Consider the following 22,305-nt stretch of genomic DNA (forward strand, 5'->3'; position numbering starts at 1 on the left):
CTATGCATAAAAATTGCTCCTGCACCACTGCAGCACAATTACCATAGTTACATAGTTAGTCAGGTTGAAAAAAGACACAAGTCCATCCAGTTCAACCACAAAAAAAAAAGAAAAATAATAACAATATCATACAATCCTATATACCCAATTCTATGCCCACAGTTAATCCAGAGGAAGGCAAAAAACCCCAGCACATATGTGTCTGTGCATTGCAGTGCACTGTAGATTTGTATCACTCAATCATTCCCCACAGAATGTAAAAATGTCCCGATTATCTCCCCATTAAATATAAAATGTCCCAATCATCCCCCTTAAGCCCCATACACACTATCAGTTTTTCTGCTGAGTTTTCCTGAGGTTTACCAAAACCATGTAGTACAAGGGCCTGCCTGATTGCATGCAAGTTGAAACTCCTAAGGTTTGACCTCATATTATATGTTTTTGGTAAATCTGAAGGAAAAACTGTAAAGATCCTCCAATCATCTTCCCATAGAATACAAAAATCCCCAAATCATCCCCCCATAGAATATAAAAAATCTCCGTTCATCTTCCCATAGAATAAAAATCCCCCCAATCATCTCTCCATAGAATATAAAAATATGAAAAAACTTGCCACCGCCCTCATCTATAGCTGGATATAGCAGTAAGCGGCATTGGAAGGCTAAATCAGATAACAACAAAGCCTGGGGAATACCCAGGAAAAACCCAAGCCTACTTACCACCAGCTCGCAGACAACCAAATGTAGCTGTCTAACAGTGCATTAACCACTTGCTTACTGGGCACTTAAACCCCCCTCAGTCCCAGACCAATTTTCAGCTTTCAGCGCTGATGCACTTTGAGTGACAATTACGCGGTCATACAACACTGTACCCAAATGAAATTTTTATCATTTTTTTCCCACAAATAGAGCTTTCTTTTGGTGGTATTTAGTTACAGCTCGGAGTTTTATTTTTTGCTAAACAAACAAAAAAAGATGCAAAAAAAAAAAAAAAAAAAATCATGTTTTAATAGTTTGTTATAAAATTTTGCAAACGGGTCATTTTTCTCCTTCATTGAAGTGCGCTGATTAGGCGGCACTGATAGGCTGCATTGGTGGGCACTGATGGGCTGCATTGGTGGGCACTGATGGGCTGCATTGGTGGGCACTGATAGGCATAGTTAAGGCGGCACTAATAGGCACAGATAAGGCGGCACCGATGGGCACAGATAAGGCGGCACTGATGGGCAAAGATGGGCACATATAAGATGGCACGGATGGGTGGCACGGATAAGTGGCACGGATGGGTGGCACAGATGGGCACTGATAGGTACCACAGATAGATGGGACTGATGGGCACTGATAGGTGGCACTGATAGGTGGCTCTGATAGGTGGCACTGCTGGGCACTGATGGGCGGCACTGCTGGGCACTGATGGGCGGCACTGCTGGGCACTGATGGGCGGCACTGGGGTGCAGCACCTTTGAGGCAGATTTTGGGTGGCACTGTGGGTGGCACTGCTGGGTGGCACTGTGGGTGGCACTGTGGGCACTGCTGGGTGGCACTGTGGGCACTGTGGGCACTATGGGCACTGCTGGGTGGCACTGACAGGGGGCACTTACTTTATTTCAGGATGGCACTGCGGGTGGCAGGTGGGCACTGGCAGGGGGCAGGTGTCCGTTTAAATTGCTGGCCGTGATCGGGACTGATGTCCCGAACACGGCCGCCGGCGATCGGCTTTTTTTTTTTCTCCTCGCGCTGTCAGCGCGAGGAGGAATACTAGCCGATTACCGGCTCCGTTTTATCACATGATCAGCTGTCATTGGCTGACAGCTGATCACGTGATAAGGGGTCGGGATCGACCCCTTACACGGATCGGTGATCAGGCGAGTCTCACGGACTCGCCGATCACAGAGCGCACCGCGCGCGCCCCTCAGGGGGCGCGCAGGCCGCTCGTAACCGGGACTACGTCAATAGACGTAGTCCCGGAAATGTGGGTCCGCGCTGTTGCCGTCATTTTGCAATAGCGCGGATCCCAAGTGGTTAAAAACAGAGGTTTAGTCCGCACGCATTTGCAAACGCATGCGTAAGCCACAGAGCCTCATCAAGAAACCCTGGTATCTGTGGATAGCCGCTTACTGCTACAGCCAGCTATAGATGAGGGCGGTGGTGAGTTTTTTCCCTGAGGTACAGATACAAGTCTATAGAGCACATCCAGCGACCTAACGATGATCAGCAAACGTAGGAGTGCTTCTGGCACTCGATCCCGCTCCCCTGGAGGTATGGACAGGCAGTTGACCCGCAATATACCGGAGAATTCCGAACGTGGCCTCATTACTGGCCTCTTCTCTCACGTCCCGCTCAGGCAGCCGTGAACAGTACAGGGATAGCAGCCACAGCCCTCCCCCTCACACAGAATGCAGGCTGAATCAGCATTAAGTCTAGCAGACCTTCGCAATGTGGCAGCAGACATCAAGAGTGCATTGCCTGCTGCCATTTTTGACCTAAGATCTGACATCCAAGTGATGTCCCTAAGACTGGAGGAGGTTGAGGAGACTCAGGCTCGCCATGATGCTTCACTGTGCCAGGTACAGCAGGTGACAGAATCACCTGCTGTCCACCTCAGAGACATCAACAGAAATATGGAGGACCTGGACAACCGTGGGAGACGTTGTAATCTGCAGGTAAGAGGACTGACTGAAACAATCGACTCTGCCCAGCTCTCATGCACGGTTATTGCCCTTTTTCATGAACTTTTAGAAAGGCCACCAGACACAACTATAGCTATGGAACGCATCCATAGAGTGCTACGCCCGAGAGGAAGGGATACTGACCCACCTAGAGACATAATTTGCTGCCTTACTGATTCTAAAGGAAGAAGTTCTCCACAAAGCTAGGGGCCGCATACGTTTCTCCTTCCAGGGCTATGCCATCAAATAGTTTCAAGATTTATCCTATATAACTCTGCAAAGGAGAAGGGAAATGAGACTCCTGCTTGATATATTGAGAGCTAGAAACATAAACTATCACTAAAAGTTTCCTTTCTGTCTGTCAGCCTCTCACAATGGTCACACTGCACACCTCAGAGTGCCAGAAGACCTGGAATCTTTCTGCTCTTTGCTTTACCTCCAATTAGTGGATCTGCAAGATTGGTACTATGATTTCCGTCTCCCTCCACTTCGTTGAGCCACCTCCATGGATGGCATCACTGAAGCGGGAAACTTCAGCAGACGCTGACTGGCTATCAGGAGATGAACCTACTCCACCCAGGTTGGCTCTAAACACCCCTTCGAGGTGTTAGCCACTTTGAGCCTCCAGCGTGTTCCTTCACTATATCCAAGCAGACTTTATTATTTTATGCACACTGGTTTATCACCAGTAGTTGTGCCTTTTTGTTGCTGTGCTGACATTTATCTATCTTCAGACGTGCCCCGATATCCTTGCTTACCACCAATATATCATTTTATTTCCTCTGCGTCTGACTATTACATGAACTTTTCTATGCTCCTGAAAAAGCGTATCTTTACACGCAACATGTCGAGCAAATGAAAGTATATCCGTGCCCGTATCCACATCCTGACCCACAAGTCTTTCTCTTCAAATACTTATTTGGACATTGTTACGGGAATTCTAATTTACGTTCTTTTGGATATATTGTTGTACTTTTGTATACTAAGTGGCGTCAGAATTTATGTGTGGGGCATATAATATCAAGTTCATGAATTTTTATATGTATTTATATATAACAACTGTCTTCAACTAATATTGTACTCAATAAACTAATCTAATTATTTTTAGACAGTCTACCCGTGTGTCTTTAAAGTCCACCCGTTTAGTTTCTAGTTTTCATATATACATTATTGGGACGTTGGCACACTATTATCTGTGTATTCAGTGTTACCCTGTGAAAAATACACAAAATTTGTGAATTTTCTCTCAAAACTTTAGCATTCGACGCCGCCGAGCACATCCCCCAGCCTCACTGGCCCAGACATAGGGGATCCCAAAAAATAGCAGTCCTGCGGCATCCCCGGATCATCGCAGAGCTTGCCACTCATAAACTAAATCAATCCCCTACCTCTTCAATCGTTGCTCAAAACCTGAAGATGGTAGGTAAAAGGAAGAAAAAGATGCACATTGACTTTTTTGTATAAAGTAACCAAAGAGAACTTAACCTTGGCTTAACTGTCCAATGGCAGCCCTGCTGTCTGATAACGAGAAAGCATTCAGGTTTCATACTATTCATGCGAATATATGCTTCATTTTACCAGAACTTGCAAGAGCAAATGATCCCTCCATTAACTCCCTCATTACGCCCATTACACCACCAGAATCCACACACCTCCTTGGACCATCACTATAACAGAAGAAGAAGTGGAACATAGACAGTTTCAACTGACTGCTTTGCCCTCACTACACGACAGGGACGTGAAATTCTGGAAGCACCTCCAATGCCGATCAAATTCATTAAATACTCAGATACACTGAAAATTTCCCCTTTTTGCTCTTTTTCTTTTTTCTCTAATGTTTGATCTAGAGATGGAATTTTGCCTTTTTTTTTATATTTTTCTTTGTCCCCACAGACTACACAGATTCCCACTACAGTGTCAGAAAGTGAACCCTCACCTAAGGTAACCAATACTGCCTATCTTTCATCCCTCAGCTTGGTAAAATTGCTTCAACTTACATCACTACTCCTCAGTCTGTCCTGCCACAATTTCTCCTAGCAGTCAAACACCAGAACGACAGGAGTTGGATCAATAAGATAAGGCTAAGTTTACACATTTTTAAATTGTATATGCTATGATGACACAGATGATGGGGGCATTCTTCATGTAGGCCCATATTATTACAGAACCCCTGACTGATCAGTGAGACTTATCACACACTTAATTAAACTGTACAGAATGCATAGAGGGCATGAATTATCTCCCGGAATATTCTCTTAATAATCCTTCACCCTGTCTCGGTACCGCCATCATTTGACCCTATCTTTCTTTCTCTCACACCCGGAAAGCAAATGAACTCACACAAGGCTCCCCCCCTTGCTACCCGGCATTAGAGTTAAAATCGTTCTTACGCCTAACGCCACTGTTCCCTAGCCTGTCTGATAAAAACAATGTAAGGCAATACTCTCCCATTTCCACTAAAAGAACTTCAAGTAGACTTGTTCTGCTCACTACAGACACATCAGCCCTAGACTTCAAATCCGGTCCCAGGGACGTTGGTTCACAACCTCCTACTTCCCCCCACCTCTCTCCAGGGATACTTTCATAGAATAGCTACAGCAGGACTGCCATTGTGATTGTGATTATTACATTCGGTTTTTAAGCCACAGAAGTTTTGTAAGTTCCATGCATCTATTATTCTGTATTAATTCTATGTTGAAGTGTACATTTATGACTTTTATTGGTGTGGACGATGTTAAACACACTTACTCCTCACAAAACCCCAACGCTGTCACACCAGATAACACAAGCATGGCTTCAATCTACTCGGCCAGAGATTTCAAACAAAATTTATCATCCATAGTTCACTCTCCACATCCCCTACACCTACATGTAGGGATGAGCTTCATGTTCAAGTCGAACATACATTCGACTCGAACAACGGCTGTTTGCCCGTTCGGCGAATTCCGAAAGTTATGGGCCGTTCGCGCCAAATTTGTGTGGCGCTCACGGTCCACAATGCACTGCGTCATCGCAGTGCATTGCTGGCTCATGATTGGTCAAGCATGCACTGTGACCCAGCATGCTTGGCCAATCACAGCGCCAGCAGCGAGGAGAGCCATGATTGGCCACAGGCATGATGTCTGTGGCCAATCATAGCTCAGGCTGTGTAGTACACGCCCCACACTATATAAGGCCGCCAGCGCAGCGGCCTTGTGTAGTGTGTTGGCGTCTGAAGCAGTTAGTGGGTGTTCTGTGTACCTTCAACAAAGTATACACCGATCGTTATCGGCCGATTTTCAATCTTGCTCTTCTGTAGTGGTTGTTGTCTGCGTGCCCTGACCGCAGTATACACCGCTATATTCACCTCACCTATATAGCTAGTGATCTATCTTTTATAATAGAGCTTGCAGTCAGTAGTGTTAGGAGCTTGTGCATGCTGTCTGCGTGCTCTGTACCTTGTACACACCGCTATATCCACCTACATAGCTCTTCTCTATTTGAGCCATCTGCCATCTGCAGGAGTTATTGGAAGTTGTGTGTGCCTCCAGCACAGCACAGTATACATCTGTATATACCCCTTTATCTCTGGTGTTCTATAATAAAGGCATCTGCAGGAGTTAGTGGGTGTTTTGTGCCTCCAGCACAATATACACCTGTATCTACCCTTTATTGCTGTTCTCTAATAGAGCCATCTGCAGGGCTTAGTGGGTGTTGTGTGCCTCCAGTACAGTATACTCCTTTATCTACCCTTTATTGCTGGTGTTCTATAATAAAGGCATCTGCAGGAGTTAGTGGGTGTTGTGTGCCTCCAGCACAATATACACTACCCAACTGCTGTTTTACCCAACTCCCTTCAGGCCATTACCATGTCTGGAAGGCCAGCAAGGAGAGGCAGACAGGCGCGAGCCGATAAAAGAGGGCAAGCAGGCTCTTTGTCTAGAGACAACAGTGCTGGTCGTGGACGCGGTGCATTGTCATCAGCACGTGGCCATGGGACACGCTTGTCCTTCTTTTCGGCAGCTGGACATATTGAGCCGCAACATGCCAACGACTTGGTAGAGTGGATGACCAAGCCCTCTTCATCCTCCTCATCCTCTCTCACCCAGTCTCAGGGTACTAGCAAAGCAGCTGCCAACGCATCGTCTTCCCTAGTCTCAATGTCATCATCAGTGACTCCTTCCCTAGACCCACCACGTCCTCCTGAGGAGTCTCCTGAACTCTTTGAGCACAGTGTTGGGTACATGCTCCAGGAGGATGCCCAGTGTTTTGTAGGCTCTGATGATGACACTCAGCTAGAGGAAGGCAGTAGCGTGAATGCAGAGAGAGGGGATGCTCAATGACAGCAATCTGGCAGTCATGTTCCACAAGCTGCAGCATACTGCCAGGTTTGCTACAGCGATGAAGAGGGAGGGGATGATGAGGGCACTGACTCCACATGGGTGCCTGGTAGGACAGAGGAGGAGGAGGAGGAGGAGGAGGAGGCACATGTCCAACGAGGCAGGATGCCCTCCGGGGGCCAGCTTAGGGGCAGCACACCGACTGAATCACACCGCAGAGCTCCGCCTGCACAGGGCGCTGCCTCTGCGCGTTATTCTAAAAGTTCTTTGGTGTGGGCCTTTTTTGAGATGAGTGCATCAGATCGCACCGCTGCTATTTGCAACATATGTCTCAAGCGTATCTCGCGTGGCCAAAACATCAGCCGCTTGGGCACCACATGCTTGACCAGACATATGTTGACCTGCCATGCAGCTCGTTGGCAAGCGTACCTCAAAGACCCACACCAAAGAACAAAGCGGACCTCTCCTTGCTCCTCATCAGCTGGCATCTCCAACCCCACTAGACCTTCAGTCCTCTCTGAAACCTGCTCTGAGAGGAATGAAGGTGTAGAATTAGGTGTGTCGCAGCCAAGTGCTTCCGGGCACTCTGCTAGCAGTTCACCCACGTCCAATTATAGCAGGCAAATGTCCCTGCCCCAGCTGCTGGACCGGCGAAAGAAGTTCACTCACAGCCATCCACATGCCCAGCGGTTGAATGCTAGCTTGGCTAAATTGCTAGCACTTCAACTGCTGCCTTTTCAGTTGGTAGACTCGGCCCCCTTCCGTGAGTTTGTACAATGTGCGGTTCCTCAGTGGCAGGTCCCCAAACGCCACTTTTTCTCACGCAAGGCGATTCCGGCTCTCTACCGGCATGTGGAAGGCAATGTCCTTGCTTCGCTGGACAGGGCGGTCAGCGGTAAGGTGCATATTACCGCTGACTCATGGTCCAGCAGGCATGGACAGGGACGTTACCTGTCTTTCACGGCCCATTGGGTCACTCTTCTGGCAGCTGGGAAGGATGCAGGACAAGGTGCAGTAGTGTTGGAGGTTGTTCCGCCACCACGCCTCCAAAATGCTACTATTGGTTGTGACACACCTCTCTCCTCCACCCCCTCCTCTTCTTCTTCCTCCATGGCCACTTCCAGTGCTCTGTCCTCAGAACCAGCGGTGCTCCGTAGGCGCTCCAGGGGCTACGCAAGTACGCAGGCAAAACGATGCCATGCCGTGCTTGCGCTGGTTTGTTTGGGGGACAGGAGCCACACTGGGGCGGATGTTTTGTCAGCTCTGCAGGGGCAGGCCGAGAGGTGGTTGACGCCACGCCAGCTTAAGCCAGGAATGGTGGTTTGTGACAATGGCACCAACCTCCTCTCTGCCCTCCGACAGGGACAACTGACCCATGTGCCCTGTGTAGCTCACGTCCTTAACCTGGTGGTGCAGCGGTTCTTGGGCAGGTACCCGGGCTTACAGGATGTCCTGAAGCAGGCCAGGAAAGTCTGTGTGCATTTCCGCCGATCATTTAATGCCTGTGCTCGGCTGGCTGAGCTCCAAAAGGAGTTGAACCTGCCCAAGAACCGCCTTATATGTGACATGCCCACCAGGTGGAACTCAACGTTGGCCATGCTGCAGTGGCTGCACACACAGCAGAGGGCCATCAATGAGTACCTGTGCGACTACGGCACCAGGACAGGGTCAGGGGAGCTCGGTTTTTTCTCACCACGCCAGTGGGGCATGATCAGGGATGCATACACTGTCCTGTCACCGTTTGAGGAGGCCACAAGTATGGTGAGCAGTGACAGTGCATGCATCAGTGACACTGTACCTCTTGTCCACCTCTTGGAGCATACGCTGAGTGGAATAAGGGACAGGGCACTTGAGGCAGAACAGAGGCAGGAAGAGGAGGACTTCCTTGCCTCTCAAGGCCCCCTTTATCCAGACAGTGTTCCTGTTGTGCCACCCATCACACAGGAAGAGGATGAGGAGGAGGAAGAGGAGGAGGAGGATGATTGTGTCAGCATGGAGGTGGAGGCTGGCACTCAGCAGCAGCAGCAGTCTTGTAGGGATGATTTACTGTCCCAAGAAACCCGTGGACTTGTACGTGGCTGGGAGGAGGTAGCTGCGGATCATGTTGTCCTTAGTGACCCAGAGGACTCCGGACCGAATGCCTCAGCTAACCTACGCTGCATGGCCTCCCTGATCCTGCAAAGCCTGCGGAAGGATCCTCGTATTCTTCGGATCAAGGAGAGGGACCATTACTGGCTGGCCACTCTCCTTGATCCATGGTACAAGGGTAAGGTTGCCGACCTTATCTTGCCATCGCAGAGGGAGCAGAGGATGAGACATCTCCGGGAGGCCTTGCAGAAAGGTCTGTGCAACGCGTTCCCAGAGACTGGGAGGTTACAACCTCCTGGTCCTGGACAACGTGTTGCTGAGGCATCGGTCAGAAGGAGCAGTGGAGAAGGTGGCCGCCTGACTGATGCTTTCAGACAATTTTTTAGTCCGCAGCCCCAGGGTATGATCGGTTCCAGCAACCATCGCCAGCGTCTGATTTACATGGTGCAGGAATACCTAGGGGCAAGGTCAGACTTGGACACCTTTCCCACCGAAAATCCTCTGGCTTACTGGGTCTTGAGGATGGATCACTGGCCAGAGCTTGCACAGTATGCAATTGAGCTACTGGCCTGTCCTGCATCCAGCGTTCTTTCGGAACGCACCTTCAGTGCTGCTGGTGGCTTTGTTACCGATCACAGGGTGCGCCTGTCCACCGAATCAGTTGATCGACTGACCTTCATCAAGATGAATCAGTCTTGGATCACCCACAGCTACCAAGCACCTGAAGCTGATGTAACCTACCGTAATAATCTTTTTTGAAATATCACATCCCTTCAAGACTGCCTATGCTGATGCTGAGTGACTGTCCTGTTATGTTGATTGTCTATCCTCTTCCTCCTCCGCTGATATGTTGGAAGAACATTTCTGGTTCTGGGTGATGCCATCAGCCCAATTTTTCTGCCCCTGTTTAACAGGGGCATTTAATTACAATTTTTGATGCAATGCTTTGCAGCAGGGCTAATTCCTGCAATAAAACTAGAGTATGGGAGAGGTTGCAGTGTCGTGGCACCAGCACCAGTGCCTAAGGCCCAATTTTTCTGCCCCTGTTTAACAGGGGCGTTTAATTACAATTTTTGATGCAATGCTTTGCAGCAGGGCTAATTCCTGCAATAAAACTAGAGTATATGGGAGAGGTTGCAGTGTCGTGGCACCAGTACCAGTGCCTAAGGCCCAATTTTTCTGCCCCTGTTTAACAGGGGCGTTTAATTACAATTTTTGATGCAATGCTTTGCAGCAGGGCTAATTCCTGCAATAAAACTAGAGTATATGGGAGAGGTTGCAGTGTCGTGGCACCAGTACCAGTGCCTAAGGCCCAATTTTTCTGCCCCTGTTTACCAGGGGCATTTAATTACAATTTTTGATGCAATGCTTTGCAGCAGGGCTAATTCCTGCAATAAAACTAGAGTATATGGGAGAGGTTGCAGTGTCGTGGCACCAGTACCAGTGCCTAAGGCCCAATTTTTCTGTCCCTGTTTAACAGGGGCATTTAATTACAATTTTTGATACAATGCTTTGCAGCAGGGCTAATTCCTGAAATAAAACTAGAGTATATGGGAGAGGTTGCAGTGTCGTGGCACCAGCACCAGTGCTTAAGGCCCAATTTTTTTGCCCCTGTTTAACAGGGACATGTAATTACAATTCTTGATATAATATTTCACAGAAGGGCCCCTTCCTGTGCCCACCCAGAGTAACTGTGAGGACTTATAGTGTTGTGGCACCAGCACCACAACCACCAAAGGTCAATTTTTCTACCACTGTTCAACAATGGCATGTAATTACAATTCTTGATATAATCGTTCACAGCAGGGCGGTCCAGCGCCCACCAAGAGTCACTTTGAGGGCTTACAATGTTGTGGCAAAACCAACACCTTGTTCCGCCATTTCTGCAGAGCATATAGGGCAGGCCCCTACTTTCAAACATCCAACTTACAAACATCTCCTACTTGCAAACGGAAGGAGACAACAGCAAGTGAGATGAAAAAAGATGGACGACAAAACAAATTATACAGGGGTGATAACCCTTCCCTATGTTTTCCAAAAAGCTTAAAAATAGTTTTTTTGACTGGAGCTACACTTTAAAAATGTACCAGTTGAAAATTACAAACAGATTCAACTTAACACAACAAACCTACACAGTCCCTGTCTTGTTTGCACCGCCTGTATACTGCTGTTCTGAGTATATAGGGCCTGGGGGCCACACGCATTTCCTTTTTTTAATATGGGTACGGGGTTCCCCTTAATATGCGTACAAGACCCAAAGGGGCTGGTAATGGGCAGGGAGGGCTACCCATGTCCTTTTTCTCAATGATTTTCAACCATATTGCAGGAACCAGATATAACATTAAAACCGCAAGCAGTTTTAAATGATGTTATTTCCGTTTAATGTAATTTTGTGCAGGGACTGTTCTAAACACAGGAAACACGTGGCACTTCACAGGCATACTACAGACACCCCCCAGGCACGATATTTAAAGGAATATTTCACTTTTTTTTCACTTTAATCGTCATTAAAATCAGTGCTCCCGCCAAAACGGACATTTTTAAAAACATTTTAGCCATTGGCCCATGTCCCCTGGGGCAGGAGCCAGGTCCCCAAACCCTTTTTAGGACAGCATCTTGCATATTAGCCATTAAAATTAGCACTTTTAATTTCGAACGTTCGAGTCCCATAGACTTCAATGGGGTTCTAACGTTCGTACAAATTTGGGGTCCGTTCGAAAGTTCTGGTGCGAACCGAACCGGGGGGGTGTTCGGCTCATCCCTACCTACATGCATTTATTAACTAAAACAAATCCGCTTGTACGCTGGATCATTTGCCCTCACAGATCAACCGATAATCACACTAAACACCAAGACCTCACCGGAACCAGAGTGCCTCTCCATCTAGGAACCTCACCCAACCACACCCACACACAGAGGGCTCCAAGAGTACCGACTGACCTCTACTGGATTCACTATAAGTGATTTGAGAAAAAGTTCCTAATCACCACCAGTTAACTAACGACCACAAATCTTTTATTACTCCCTAGTTACACCTTCTACCAACAGCTTCCAATCAGTCCTCCACCTCCCTCCATCTTCCCTGCCCTACACCTCCCCTCCCACACTCCACCCCATGCTATTACCCATTCCCTTCCTTGGTTTCTCTCTTGCTTCCCTCCCCTGGGGGACCTACCCCTGGTGAAATGACTCCCCGAGACATGGCAGACGCCACAACCACAACCAGAAATGTTTCCCTCAAAGTTATCTCACTTAATGTTAAAGGCCTCAATATACCTGAAAAACGATCCCAGGTATTAACATACATGAGAAGCAATAAGGCAGATGTTGTATTCTTACAGGAGACCCACTTCTCTTCAATAGCAACCACTAAATTCTCTAACCAAGCCTTTCCAACAAGCTACCACACTTCTACACCGAATTCCAAAGCTAGAGTCACAACCCTTATTTCTAAGAACTCCTATATCAAAATAGCAGACACACTAATAGATGAACAGGGGAGATTTGTCTCTCTTAGCCCTTTTACACAGGTCAGAGATTCCGACGGAATGTGTCTGATCAGACCGTTTTGTCGGATATTCCGACTGTGTGTGGTCTCCATCGGACTGTTTCCGTCGGGGGGATCCGACGGACCAAGTTTTCCAACTTGTTGGTAAAATGTTCCGACAATATGCTCCGATCGGACATACTCCGATCATGTGTAGAGAATTCTGATCGGACAAAGTGCCATGCATGCTCAGATCAAATTCCTACACCAAAGCTATTGGCTACTAGCCTGTACGTAGTCCCGTCGTAACGTAATAACGTCATCACGTTCTGTTTCCGACAACTTTGTCAGACCGTGTGTATGCAACAGTTTCGGACAAAATCCGACAGACAAAATCCGACGGATTTGGTTGTCGGAATGTCCGACCGTGTATACAAGGGTTAGGCCGCGTACACACGGGCGGACTATCCGTCCAACTAAGTCCGTCAGACAATCCGACAGACAGTCCGTCCTACTTTTGAATGAACGGACTTGACCACACACGACGAACAGACAGTCCGCTGAAAGCTTGCACGATGACGTGTACGGCACGTACGACGGGACTAGAAATTCGATGTCCAATACACTGCAATGCAACCTTCGGCCGTGTAAATCCTTTCTGAGCATGCGCCATACTTCAGTCTGTCGAACTAGCCTACTCACGAGCGGACTGTCCGCTGAAACCAAGTTTGGACGGACAATATTACGGAAATTCCGAAAGACTTAGTCCGCCAGACTGTCCTCTGAAAAAGTCCGCTGAAGCCCACACGCGAGCGGATTGTCCTCTGAAACATGTTTCAGCGGACCAAGTCCGTCAGACAGTCCACCCGTGTGTACGCGGCCTTACAAATCACCAGATTCCAAAAAAAACGGCATTTGCTCTTCTGAATGCTAATCCTCCCAAGATGTCTAAATCCACATGCAAACTGATACATTTAATTTTACTAGGTGCAAAGCTAACAATAGCTAAAGCATGGAAACAACCAAATCATGGATTATGTCCAAAGAAAAACTCACAAGCATCCTCTTAGACAAAACCAAGGAATTTGAAGCCACCTGGGAACCCTGGGCCAATATTTGGCCCAAATATATAGGCATATCTCTCATAGCTGGGATACAAGTGTAACAAACTCGTTCCACCACTCCCGCCCTGCTGCTTGGCTTCTTTCTCTACTTCTCTACCTCTCCCCCTCCCCTTTTCCTACTTTCCGCTACACCTTCCCTCTTACACCATACACTTAACACCTTCTCCTCACACCAAGGGCACCTATGGTACAACCACCTCTGAGATGACTCTATAACAGGTCTCCACCTAGAAGGGACTATAGGCCTCAGCTCCAACATTTACTTCCCGGCAGTCTCTTCTGCGGGGGGATTTGGTGGGTATTCCCTGGGAACATCATGATCTCCAAAAGGGGTGCCCAGAGTATTCTCCTGTTCCCCTCAGTTGGTCCCCCAAAAAACTGGAGCTGCACAAGGTTTACTATAGTTGGACTACCCAGGTGGTCTAACCTATGTCCTTATACACCTCCTAAAGGCATTCCGCACATGTCAAATACTGTATCGTAGGAATAAGTGCATGCATTTTAGTTTTGTTTTTCCATTGTTATTATTTTATTAAAAATAAAATCTTTTGAAAGTAAAAAACTGCCCTACTGACACCATCCACTACTCTACAGACATTGTCAGTATATATACACATGAACACACACATGTGTTTTGAGCTTTGAGGCGCACATCCTAATGCAATAGGCTGTGCACATCTATGGCAGCTCCTATGAATGGAGGAGGGTTGGACATAGTGGGGCACTCTTGACAAATGTCTATGACAGGTCCAGCAACTCATATTAATTCCCACATCATCAGAAGATTACTGCTGTGGGGTATTCGGGGAAAGTGAGGGGGAGAGGACATAAGACTTCAACAAAGACAGCAGCCATTAGCACAAGGGACACTTCTCATTTTAAGTACTGTCCCTTGTGCTGATATCGCAAAAAACATTAACCAAACATAGGCTTTGAACTACAGTGGTACCTTGGATTACAAGCATAATCTGTTCCAGAAGAATGCTTGTAATCCAAAGCACTCATATATCAAAGCGAGTTTCCCTATAGTCCAGTGATGGCGAACCTTGGCACCCCAGATGTTTTGGAACTACATTTCCCATGATGCTCTGGCACTCTGCGGTGTAGTGGAGCATCATGGGAAATGTAGTTCCAAAACATCTGGGGTGCCAAGGTTCGCCATCACTGCTATAGTCAATGGAAACTTATTTGACAGCCACTGCTTGTCTATGCAGTACCGCATGTGGCCAGAGGTGGGGGGGAGGGGTGCCTGAAACACTCGTAAACACTCAGAGAAGCTCAGAGACACTCAGAGACACTTGGGAGCAGAGTGTTTACGAGTGTCTCTGAACGGCCCGAGTGTCTCCAAACGTCACCGGCACCCCCGCACCTCAGGCCAAAGGCGGTACTGTACACCCCAGAGGCTTGAATCCTGCTCGTTTTGTGAGACAATGCTCGCAAACCGAGTCAGAATTTAAAAAAAAATAGCTTGCATTGCGAAACGCACGTAAACCTGAATTGCTGAATTTGCTGAATTTGAAACTCCATTCATCCCCTACACACCACCTGAAATATTAAAGTTTACAAATGAGAGACTGACAAAAGCGAAGCAAGGGGGGGATACAAAGTTGAGAAGCAATTTCTGCCTGAGAGAATTTTAACATTTAATAATATTTTATATATATATATATATATATATATATATATATATATATATATATATATATATATATATATATATATATATTTATATATTTATATATAGTATTTTAATGTTTTTTTTTAATTTAAAGCATATATTATTATTTTTTTATTTAAAGAATATATTATTATTAAAATATTAGTAGTATTATATATAATAATAATGATGATTGTTATAATTATAATTATTATTTTAATTAATAATTATAAATTGATTTATGTAAGAGGGTCTTGCCGTTCAGAGTGAACCATGCATGCTGTACAGGACCTAAATCTGTCTGCTCCTGAAAAAAGAGATTTTGCACTTTGATATACATTTTTTTTTTTTTTAATCCTTTTTTTATTGACTAGAGTTTCTGTTTAAAACACAGTCAGTGATGAGATTGATAATATAAACCATGCTTCAGTCAGTTCATTGTCAGCACATTGGAAAATTTGTTGCACATACCATCTGTTTGTGTGATTTATTCCAAGGCACACTATCATTTATATCGCTTTCCCTCAGGGGGACAGTTATATAGCATAGAAACTGACTGGTTACTGATCTATGGCAACTGAATTATGAATTGGATATAAATGTGCTATTGTAACAAGGGCTTGGGATCTGATACTGAAACCTGTTCACTGTTAATACTAATACTAATATTATTCCACATAAATAATTTTTTTTAAAAAGGTTCCCAGGTAGGGTTAATAAATTAACAAGGGCCTCCAGTCTAAAGAAAAAAAAAATTTTCTGTAGTTTCCATAGGCAGCGCTACTTAGAACTTAGACCCCTTTCACACCACACCACCCATAGCGTGGGCGGAAAAACGCCGCTATTTTTAGCAGCGTTTTACCGCCGGATTTGCGGCGGATTTGCGGTGCAGAAAAGGTTAAAACTGCCAGCAATATGCCGCAATAGCAGCGTTTTGCCGGCGGTATTACAGCGCTGCCCCTTTGATTTCAAAGGGGAGCAGCGGTGGAGTAGCGGTAAGCACACCGCTCCTTCACCGCTCCAAAGAGGCTGCTGGCAGGACTTTTCCCTGATGTCCTACCAGCGCACCGTTGTAGTGTGAAAGCCATCTGGCTTTCACACTACAAACAATGGTGCAGCTTTTTTTGGGCGGATTGCAGGTGCTATTTCTAACGCTATAGCGCCTGCAAAACGCTCTGGTGTGAAAGGGGTCTTAAAGTGATTGTAAATGATCATCTTGTAAAACAACCCATTCAGTTTAAAAAATGAAAAAATGAAAGGCAAAAAAATAAATAAAAATTATAAATACATTTTTTCCCTTTTTTTTATAAGTTATCACATTCCCTCTGTTCTCAGCTGCATAAGAGCTGGGGGGAGGAGAAGCAGCAGCATACTGAGCTTCCCAGTGAATGGCTGTGCGGGTGGGGGGTTTGAGCACAAGTCTCAACATTGGAGGAGAGCAGGTTGAGTTCCCAGCATAGCAAGAGACCTGACCGCGGTGTGCTTTCCTGCTTAGTGTGGCCAGTATTTAATAGGAAAGCAAGGGGACTGTCAGGAATACCAGGGATTTCACATAAAGGAAGCAATACGAAGAGAACAGGATAGTTTCTCCTACAAGTACATGCTACAGCGGCCACATATCAGGAATATGAAGTGTTGGGGGTAACAAATGCTTTAGTATACAGCTTGTTATTAATACTGTAATGCAAAAAATGGCCTGTTCATAAAGGGGGGTAAATCTTCTGGAGGTCAAGGGATTAAATGAATTGGAAATGCACTGGGCATCTAAAACTAAACAGGTGTAAATAAAGAGTCAGTGGTCATTGTAGTAGATATCAAGGCTCAAGGCCTTTTTCTGACACTTTTGTTTACATGTAAAATCTGTATTTTTTGCGAGAAAATTAGTTAGAACCCCCAAACATTTTATATATATATATATATATATATATTTATTTTATTTTTTTAAGCAGAGGCCCTACTATAGAATATATATATATTTTTTGGGGAAAAGGTTCAGTTTTTTTTTAAATTTTAATGCAAAAAAAAACACAATACAGAAACCAATTTTTTGGTAAAATATAAAAGATGATGTTACGCTGAGTAAACGCTTAAAATTTCCTCACGCCGGTGCCATGGTTACAAATCATGTAAATTTTAATATCCATAGGCGACGCTTTAAAGGCCTTACAGGCTACCACTTCAGATATACACGAGAGGTCTGGTGCTAGAACTACTGCCAATGATCTGACGTTGGCGTGTGTGGGACAATGGCTGTTTGCACACGTTTGGGGAGGGCGCATGCGTTGGCCTTTGCGCGCTAGCATGGGGGGACAGGGGCACCTTAATTTTTTTTTTGTTTTACACCGTCGCTTTAAATGTTTTTTGATCACTTTTATTGCTGTCACAAGAAATGTAAACATCCCTTATGACAGCAACAGGTATGTGACAGGTCCTCTTTATGGAGAGATCTGGGGGTCTATAAGATCTCAAATCCCTCCTCTGCACTTAAAAGCATTTGATCACATGAAAATCGGTGTGTTTGAATGCTTTTGATTCTTGAAAAATGCTGTTGAAACACTGATCCTCAATCCGGCCAATCGGAAGCGGGTGTGAGACCCATTTTCCGACTGGCCGAAAAGAGAAGACTCTCGATTAGCCAGCTGAGGAGGAGGGAGGAAACGGAAGCTGCCGCATTGGAGAGCAGTAGAATGTGAGGCCGCCGAGCAGGGGAAGCCTTCGGTGATGGAGAGCAGGAGAATGGGAGGCCACCGAGCAGGGGAAGCCTTCGGTGATGGAGAGCAGGAGAATGGGAGGCCACCGAGCAGGGGAAGCCTTCGGCGATGGAGAGCAGGAGAATGGGAGGCCGCCCAGCAGGGGAAGCCGTCGGCGATGGAGAGCAGGAGAATGGGAGGCCACCAAGTAGGGGGAAGCAGCTGGTGATGGGGTAAGTGCTAAAGACCACCCAACAGAGGGGGGAGGGGGTGGCATACTGTTTGCCGCCCCCCCCCACAAAAATGTTATCAGCCACCACTGACCACTTGAAGTCTAGCCATGTCCAGGTTCATCGCTGATCGGCAAGTGGAAATAAATGAGGGAATCAAAGTTGCAATGAACGTCTTGCAGGTTTTGCGATTCAGACTTGGCTCCATTCCACAGAAGAACATCTTGGAAAATATCTTTTTTTTTTTTACTTTTTCCCTAGCATTTACGCAGTTGTACTGGCAAGCCTTTATTTTAATAGTATTATTTTAATGACAGAAGTCGTCCCAACCCCTGTAAGCTCATCTTGCAGTACGTTTGACGTGAGCAAGGGAGAAGCTGGGCAGAACATATCCATTCATATCTGAGGCGACCTCTCGATGAGAATCTCCGAGCGGAGAAAGTCGGGGCAGATAACAATACGCTTGACCGGTGCCAAGTTCCTGCAAGAATCTGGAAGAGAGGGGAGTTTTTCCTCTGGGAAGTTCGGCTCCACAGCATGCTGCAGCTTTTTATAGAGCAGAACAATTCAGCCATCCACCAGGACCTGAGAAATTATGAAGTGCGTTTTTTTCATGGAAGAGATATTTACTTGGACATGGAAAACAAATGCCAAAAAAGCCGTCACGCCTGATTAACTTTGAGAACCTGGGGGGGAAAAAATGACGCCATGACTTCTGGGAAAGAGATCTGATTAAACACGCTGAAAGGTTGTCAGAATGCACTGGGAAGGCCTTAAAGTGCACCTGCCACTCTGGTTGGCCATAGAGGAGGCCTTGGGGTTGATTTACTAAAGGCAAATAGATGGTGCACTTTACAAAGGGTAGTTGCACTCTGCACATGCAGTTGCTCCATAGCTTAGTAAGTGAAGTAAAGTTTCACTTTGCACAAAGTATCCATTCAAAGAGTACCCATGTGGAGCAACTGCTCCTGCAGAGTGCAACTGCACTTTGCAAAGTGCACCAGCTGTTTGTCTTTAGTAAATCAACCCCATTATCTTGCATATTGGATCATGCTTCATAGGTTTTTTAGGCTTGCTCTGGATTAACTGTGGGTCTAGAGTTCTATGAAAGAAGTTTTTACTTGTGTAATTTTTCAACCTGATTAATTCTAACGAACGAGGCCTTCTGATTCTTCCTGTATTGAGTTGTATTGAAACTGTACTGTTTGCCCTCATGTTGTAAAGTGCCACGCAAACTGCATATAAATCCTGTATAATAATAATACCTATGTAACTATGTAATTCCACAAAAAAAGAAAAACTACTTGGGACTTTATGAGTACCGTACATATACAGTATCTCACAAAAGTGAGTACACCCCTCACATTTGTGTAAATATTGTATTATATAGTGCACTCAACTTCTTTGGTCGACCATGGCGAATCCTGTTCTAAGTGGAACATGTCTTGTTAAACCGTTGTATGGTCTTGGCCACCATGCTGCAGCTCAGTTTTAGGGTCTTGGCAATCTTCTTATAGGCTAGGCCATCTTTATGTAGAGCAACAATTCTTTTTTTTCAGATCCTCGGAGAGTTCTTTGCCATGAGGCACCCAAGCCGAGCTGCAGCTCTGTGTGTCCATTCAGACATGGAGCTGCGGTTCGGCCCCGCCCCCTCTCTCTCCTGGCTAAATGACTTTGACAGCATCAGGAGCCAATGGCACCTCTGCTGTGGCTCAGCCAATCAGGAGGGAGTCCCGGACGGCAAGACACTTGTGAACATCGCTGGATAGAGATGGGGTTCAGGTAAGTATTAGGGGGGCTGCTGCACGCAGAAGGCTTTTTATCTTAATGCATAGAATGCATTAGGATAAAAAACCTCCTGACTTTACAATCCCTTTAACGACATGTCACCAGTGTAACATTCACACCGTGTGTGCTATGGTGACGCTCTGATTGGTCACAGCTAACACATGGTACAGATGCACTGTGATTGGCTCTGTGTGTACCATATGATCGCTGTGACAAATCACAGAGATCAACACGATGAATGGTATGAATGGAAGCTATTCATTGTATACAATTGCCATGTGATCTGCTGTGATTGGTCACAGCAATCACATGGCACCAGCAGCAGCCCCGTACACTGATTTATCATCTGCTGGGTCTGGTGGACACAGCCAGTGACAGATTGTGCCAGAGAGCAACCTGTGGGGACAAGCATGGGGCTCAACCCTGGGAGAACCTCATACGAGGTCCACTCAGGATGGCAACGCTCCTGCTTGGTCGTCAGTCTATTATAGGCTGGGCAGGAAGCAGTTAAAGAAAACAAATTGTGCTTTATTTCACCTAAATTGTATTTAGCTAACTTAGGCTACTTTCGCACTAAGGCGCTTTACAGGCGCTACAGCGCTAAAAATAGAGCCTGTATAGCGCTTTTAAAACGCCTCTCCTGTGTCTCCAGTGCGAAAGCCCGAGGGCTTTCACACTGGAGTGGTGTGCTTGCGGGACGGTCAAAAAAGTCCTGCAAGCCGCATCTTTGCATTGTTTTTCCCATTGAAAACAATGGAGCAGCGACGCAAACCTGCCAGCAAAGCCCGGCGGGCGGTTTTAACCCTTTTTCGGCCACTAGTGGCCGAATAGTGCTGCTAAGACAACGGTAAAGCGGCGCTAAAAATAGCACCGCTTTACCGCCAGTGCCCGCCCGCTCCAGTGTGAAAGTAGCCTAAACTGAAAGTTCAATTGGGCTTTAAACTGAGCCTGTTGCTTTACTCTGCATGAGCAAAGCACAAGCACGTGTTAAACTTTTTATATATCGAAATAATGTAAAAATAATTCTGTAGTCACCACCATTCATAATCTCCACCTTAACAGCTTCTTCTAGCAATTCTAATTCCCTGTGAAAGTGCACAATCATCTCTCCAGAGAGTAGATTAGGAAGTGTTGCTGTTGGAATTTGAAGTTTTTTTTGTTCTAATGGAAATGTTTACCATTCCTCAGCCACTGCTGCTTCTCTCCCAGCATCTGCTCCCATGGGGCCAACTCCATCGAAGAACTTCAAAGACCCAAGGAAGACACTGACCGGGGGGAATGTGTTTTATGTGCTGTAATCTCAGCCAACCCATGTTCCCCCCACAACACAAAGTACAGCAATTAATATTTTAGCTTGGAACACAAAGTAACACTTAAATCCATCACAGGATTCCAAGCCAACTGGGAGAAATTCCTAGTGGAAAGGAGCATACCTCCAGCACTGAGCTGGGAAAATAGAACTTGTATGAAGAAAAGGACTTTGGTGGTTATTTACGAAAGGCAAATCCACTTTGCTCTGAAAGTGCACTTGGAAGTGCAGTCGCTCTAAATCTAAGAAGAAGATCTGAAATGAGGGGAAGCTCTGCTGATTTTATCATCCAATCATGTGCAAGCTAAAATGCTGTTTTTTATTTTCCTTGCATGTCCCCCTCAGATCTACAGCCACTTTACTTCCAAGTGCACTTTAAGTTCAAAGTGGATTTTCCTTTAGTAAATAACCCCCTTTGTGCGCTCCGTGTCCAATGGTTTAAGGGTATGAGGTGTAAACCTAATGGAGTTGATTTATTAAGACTGCTCATTTAGTAAATAAGCTTCAATCAATCTAATGTTCTAGCCATATTCCTGCTGTTTTAACTTCCTCCTGCTTCATTGGGTATTGAGAGTGAGTGCAGGTTTAGTTTTTTTTTTTTTTTACAAACATCCACTTTGCAAAGTGACACCCTAACAAAAACAATTACATCAAAATGTTCCTAAAAATCTAAAAATATATTTTTTAACTTAAGATTGTCCTAATCTGCCACTTCCTACACCGCGGGGATCTTCAGTCTTCTCCTCCTCACACTGTCTTCTGGGGAATGGGGCGCGCTGTGTTCTGGGAACTATGTGTGTCCCAGAACACAGCCGGCCATTCACAAGTCGCTGCGCAACTCACACATGAGCAGTAGGAAACGGGCAGTGACGTCGCGAGGCTGCACTGCCTGTTTCCCTTAGTACGAACGGCGATGCCGGGACCCGAGAGCCGAGGGATGGGTCG

The 22,305-nt window shown here is 46.0% G+C and overlaps 1 protein-coding gene across 2 annotated transcripts in view; it reads left to right on the plus strand.

The window, feature by feature from the left end:
• The window catches only part of LRRC32 (leucine rich repeat containing 32), a 72,150-nt gene that overhangs the window by 43,400 nt on the left and 6,445 nt on the right, over window positions 1–22,305 (plus strand). Inside the window, exon 3 of one of the 2 annotated variants that reach the window (XM_077451427.1) lies at window positions 4,562–4,609. The exons of the other annotated variant lie outside the window; for it this stretch is intronic. Coding sequence (XP_077307553.1) covers window positions 4,562–4,609 — 48 coding nt within the window. The remainder of the gene's footprint in view (window positions 1–4,561; window positions 4,610–22,305) is intronic. 2 annotated transcript variants of the gene reach the window in all.

The sequence above is a fragment of the Lithobates pipiens genome, unplaced genomic scaffold, assembly GCF_037356315.1.
Source record: "Lithobates pipiens isolate NorthernLeopardFrog02 unplaced genomic scaffold, aLitPip1_a1.2 Scaffold_23, whole genome shotgun sequence".
Taxonomy (NCBI): domain Eukaryota; kingdom Metazoa; phylum Chordata; class Amphibia; order Anura; family Ranidae; genus Lithobates; species Lithobates pipiens.